Source organism: Akebia trifoliata, chromosome 16 (genome assembly GCF_017979445.1).
Source record: "Akebia trifoliata isolate Shusen 1 chromosome 16, ASM1797944v1, whole genome shotgun sequence".
In the NCBI taxonomy this organism is placed as follows: Eukaryota; Viridiplantae; Streptophyta; class Magnoliopsida; order Ranunculales; family Lardizabalaceae; genus Akebia; species Akebia trifoliata.
Genome location: NC_141390.1, coordinates 389,107 through 394,271, shown reverse-complemented (window position 1 = coordinate 394,271; position 5,165 = coordinate 389,107). Strand labels below are relative to the sequence as shown.

Sequence of the window (5,165 nt, the reverse complement as noted above, 5' to 3'; positions counted from 1 at the left end):
ACGGTTAGAAGATCATCCTTACCAAAAATCAGTCAATTCCAAAACTTCTAACCCCATGTTTACAAATTCAAAAATCATGGACCGTCCATTTTTTGTAAATTATTTGTGATGGGGTTAGAAGTTTTGGAATGAGCTGATTTTTTGTGAGGATGATCTCCTCACCATGGAGATCATCCTCACCAAAAATCAGCCTACTCCAAAACTTCTAACTCATGTAGTACAAAACATGTTGGGCAAATTGTTGGATAAATGGTTGGGTGTCGAACTAGACCCTATATATATATATATATATATGACTTTTTTTTATTGTTTTAATCGTTAGTAGTTTAAGAAGTGTTTTAAACCCCTTTTTTTTAATACTATTTTTTGTTTCTATGGTTATATGTTATGACAACATTATTATAGGTGTGAATTAAGATTCGACATTGAAGAAAAAAATATTCATGACCTCGAGATTTACTTAGTCACCAGATTATTTGGTCGAATCATCAAGGGAATTAGTTAGAAAAGTCATTTTAATATCGTAAGATCGCATAAAACCCAGTTACAAAGTAAGAAACTTATAATTTCAAATTCGTAGTATATTTTTCAACGAAATCTGTTTTATTTCAATTTTTATAATTAGTTTTAAATTATTATGATTTAAATTCAAAATTCATGCATCGAATTGTAAAATAATTCATTTTATATCTTTTATCTGATATTGAAATATCATGAAATAAAAATAAATAAATTTGGTGGGTGTAACCAGAAAATCAATTTGTTTAACAAATTGATTTCTATAGTAATTGTCGTAAAGTATTTGTTTAAAAAAAACTGTTAAGACATCCTACTTTGAAAATGTATTTTCATTGGGTGATTATCTATTAAAAAATTTATGAAATGTTTAAGTTTAAATTTAAAATCGAGAATGAAAGTCTCGATTGGTTGGAATCGAGAATGAGATTCTCGGTTGTATGTGGTTGTGTTAATGAATTTCTAAGTTTATAGTATTTTTGAGCATAATGTAATAGAGCATGAGATGCAATTAGGATGAAATACCAACATATTTATTGCTTTATGATTTATTGTTTTCGATATATTGCTTCATATTTATAATTCTAGAATTCTTGGGAATATTGTCAAACTTACAAATTAGTTTTAATTTATTTTAAATAAATTTTAAAAAATATAATTATTATTTTTGTTATCCATTAAAGGAGTAATGCATGTCTATAAGATTAATAGGTAATTCTTTTTAGAAACAATCAATTAATTGAGAATAATAAGGGTTTGATATGCTCTTCGATAGTAAGGAATGCCACTTAAGAATATCTTTGTACCAACTCTTACCTATTACCATTTTCAAAACACACCCTAAAAATTATAAGAAGGCCTTACAATACATGTGCACTTCCACATGCCATCAAAATAATTCAATTTTATTATCTTTTAAAGAGAAGTTCTACGACTGTTGTTCAGATTAATCGGTAATTTTTTTTAAAAACAACCAATTATTTGAGAATAATAGGAGTTTGATATATTCTCCAGTAGTATGGGATACTACTTGAGAATATCTTTGTGCCAACTCTTACCAATTACCATTTTTAAACACATTAAAAATTATAAGAAGGCCTTACAATACATGTGCACTTCCACATGCCATCAAATAAATCAATTTTATTATCTTTTAAAGAGAAGTTTTATGACTATTGTTCAGATTTTTTATTGTATTTTGGTTGCATGCCAGTTTGATAAGTTAGCTAAGGCCAATTTTAGGTAAAAGTACCAAAAGAATTTCATATTGGTTAAAATTTCGATAGAAATGCGATAAAGTGTGATAAAATATATAATTTAATCGTGTACTAGTTTTGTTTAAATATATCGAGTTTATTTAGATTTTGTATGTCAAATCGGATTTATCCCAATTGTTAGTGGATTTGGATCCTAATATTAAGATCCATTAAAAACCCAATCCGATAAAATTCTGATATGATCCTTATCAGATTAGTTCTGAGTCCAATCCGATCCTTATTGGATGGGTGCAAAATCTCCCAAGTGAATATTACATGAGAATTGCCCTCAATTTTTTAAATTGGTAAAAATCAAATGGATGGAAAATTGAAGTTTTGATGGACCAAATAATGAATCAATATATAAAAAACTTTCTATATAATCAAACATGCAGGATGTTGTATTAGTTGGCTTAGCCAAGTACTCTCACTACGGCTCAGCTCATCCCACTCCCACCTACTCTTCTTTAAAAATCTTGAAACATTTGCATCCAATCATTTAAATTTAGGAGTCCAATGACCGTCCATTTTCAAACACTTGATTAGAAAAAGAAAAAAAAAAAAAAAAATTTCCCAAGTCTTATATGAACCATGAGTACAAGATGTGTGATGTTCTATATATGGGCTTTAGAACAAGATCTATAAGGAGAAAAAAAGGCTACATCGGATCTGCTCCCTTTTTAGTTCAACGTAACAATATTTTTTGTCTTATAAACAACTTTTCGGAACAACAAATCCAATTGCGGTTCCAATAGCATTTGAACAATAAGATTGTGAGGGTCGATATAGATGAGTAAGCTTGACATTGTGCAAGTGGATCCCTCTGCATGGATTGGTTGCACTGCAATGAAAATTTATGGCTACCGGTGTCGCAGATGTTCCTCTGATATTTTGGTATGTCACCTGGCTGATCTTTATGCCTGAGTGCTGAGATGAAACAAACACAAATTAACGGGTGTTATGATCGACCCATCAAAATGAAAACTATTAAAAGGAGAAAATAAATTTAATTGATGTTGTTATGTCATGAAATGGTACTGTAATTGAATTTCTATCCAAGGTTTTGAAAAAAACCTGAACCGTAAATTTATCAAATTGATTAGACCCTGGTTCAAATTTGTTGGACAATTCACATTTTTTTTAAAAATTAAATGAGTCTGAGTTACAGATGATCATTCTAATTTTAATGATTGGACTCTATTTCTTGTCCTCCTCTAAAGAATCTCTATTTGGGTTCTCACTCAAGTGAGAAAAACTTTTTAGATTCTAATTAAGACTATTTATCTGAGTGAGTGATGGAGGAAAAAGATTGACAAGAAAATGGGACATTAAAACAATTCTAATTCTTGATGGTTCCTATTTGGATATTGAACTAGGGAGACTCAAAATGAGGAAAATATTTTTTTCGAGTTTTATCGATTATCAATTAATTGGGTATTTCTTATAATAGAAATTTTGGGAAGAGATTACGGATAAAAGCCTTTACATAAGATTGTAAAGAGAGTAAAGGTGATGTGGATCCAATTCGCCGTCTAAACCGAGAAGGTCGTTCACGGGTCAAACGGGGCGAAAAATGAAGGAGGGTCCTACAAAAGAGAAAATGAGAGAAAGAGGGAGTGAGAGGTGGGGAGAGTTCCCAAGTGTGGAAAAAAATGAGGTTAGGGAAAGAGAAATGTGGCCCCTCTTTTTTTCTATAAAGTCTTCTTTTATAGGTCAAAAGATTGAGAATTTTGAAATACATCTCTTTTATGGTATAATCCAAAATGACGATGAAGTCTTAGATCAAAAGCAACATCGATAGGCAAAATATCACAAGAATCACAATCATCGCATGGCCTACAAACCTACATTCTCTTCGTCCCCCTCACATACTTTGTCACCTCACTCATGATCAATCCATGTGGCATACAGCATTTTACACCAATATTGACAAATAGAATGTACTATTTATGAAATTTACCTGACTCGGGCAACCTTGGTTACTCGGGCAGTATCTTTGATCGATTATGATAGGGTTTTTGACATTATTCATCAAAATGTTTTGATAAACAATTCCTCTTACAAACCCATTGCTTGGTCTTGCCCATGACTTGATTCTTAATCCATTTTCTGTTCTAGTGAAAACCACATCCCTCACTATCACATCTTCCACCCCTTCTTCATTCAAGTCCTTAGCCAAACTCCCAATACTACACAAGAGGCATTAAATGTTAGTATGGTTGACAACCACGATTCAAATACAAATTACATCACGACACACGATTCCTAATCGTTTGAATGCTTTACCTGATGCCGTGCCCAGGACCACATCCAACACGCTCAATCAATAATTTTTTGGTGCCTGGGCCAATTGAGATGCAGTCATCTCCTGTCTTTATACTAGAACTCGTGATGCTTACACCCGTCGAGAATTGTACATGTATACCATCAGTGTTGGGGCTTTGGTCTGGAGCGATAATCTTCACTCCTCGAACCATCACATTTTTACAACCATTGATGGCAATGTGAGTGTTCTGGCTGTTGATTGATGTTAAACCGCTTATCATGATGTTTCTTGCATTATTGAATGTTAAAGACTGCAGATTCACATAAATTTCGTTGTTAAAATCTACAACAACATTCATCATTCATTGTGTCATTTATAGGAAATACTCCATACTATATATGTGGGGCATACTATAAGGTGCTTTTAGATATTTTAAAGGGTGTCTTGATCAATTTACTTACCCTTATTCCTTGAGGACAATTCCCTCCCCAAGTCCTACAAGCCCAGTAGCCCTTACCCTGCCCATCAAGGGTTCCTCCATATACTGACACCCCAGAGACCTTTATGAACAAGAGCCAGTTTCCAGTGTTACCAAAGGCTCTATAATTCGATGGAGCCACAATGGTACCGTCGATCTGAATAACGATTCTATTCTTGCATGGGCCACTAAACTCTGCTTGATTGATAAAATACCTTCCACGAGGCACGTAAATCTTTGCTGGTATAGCTGAGTTGCATGCCGAGGCCCATGCCCTAAGGAACGATTTGGTCGAGTCAGTTCTACCATCCGATTGGGCACCGAAGTGGACCACGTTATAGATTGCATTGGCTGATGATGGGATGATGATGATGAAGAAGATTAGAAGGGAGAAAAGATAAGTTATGATGAAGTTTGCCATTTTAGTGTAACTTATTAAAGAAGAGAGAGGGATGAAGGAAGTTATGACCGTTGGTAGGTATATATAATGTGAAGTTGAATTGGATGAAATGTTTTTAAAATCATTTTTAATAAAATTATAAAGTTAAGCTAACACGTCTAATGGTCGATCATGATATGTACGGATTCATTGATAAGTTATATGGTACAATAAATCAACCTACATCCCAGCATTTCTAGACAATAAAAC

General features: G+C 32.9%; 1 protein-coding gene across 1 annotated transcript; it reads right to left on the bottom strand.

The window, feature by feature from the left end:
* Nucleotides 1-2,453: 2,453 nt before the first annotated feature.
* LOC147382122 (polygalacturonase-like) lies at nucleotides 2,454-4,947 on the bottom strand. Its single transcript, XM_086428731.1, has 4 exons — nucleotides 4,500-4,947; nucleotides 4,059-4,348; nucleotides 3,733-3,961; nucleotides 2,454-2,699 (listed from the first exon to the last, which is right to left on the bottom strand). Exons 1-4 carry the CDS (start codon nucleotides 4,935-4,937, stop codon nucleotides 2,481-2,483), a joined length of 1,176 nt encoding a protein of 391 aa, XP_086284857.1. The 5' UTR covers nucleotides 4,938-4,947; the 3' UTR covers nucleotides 2,454-2,480.
* Between the last annotated feature and the right edge of the window lie 218 nt (nucleotides 4,948-5,165).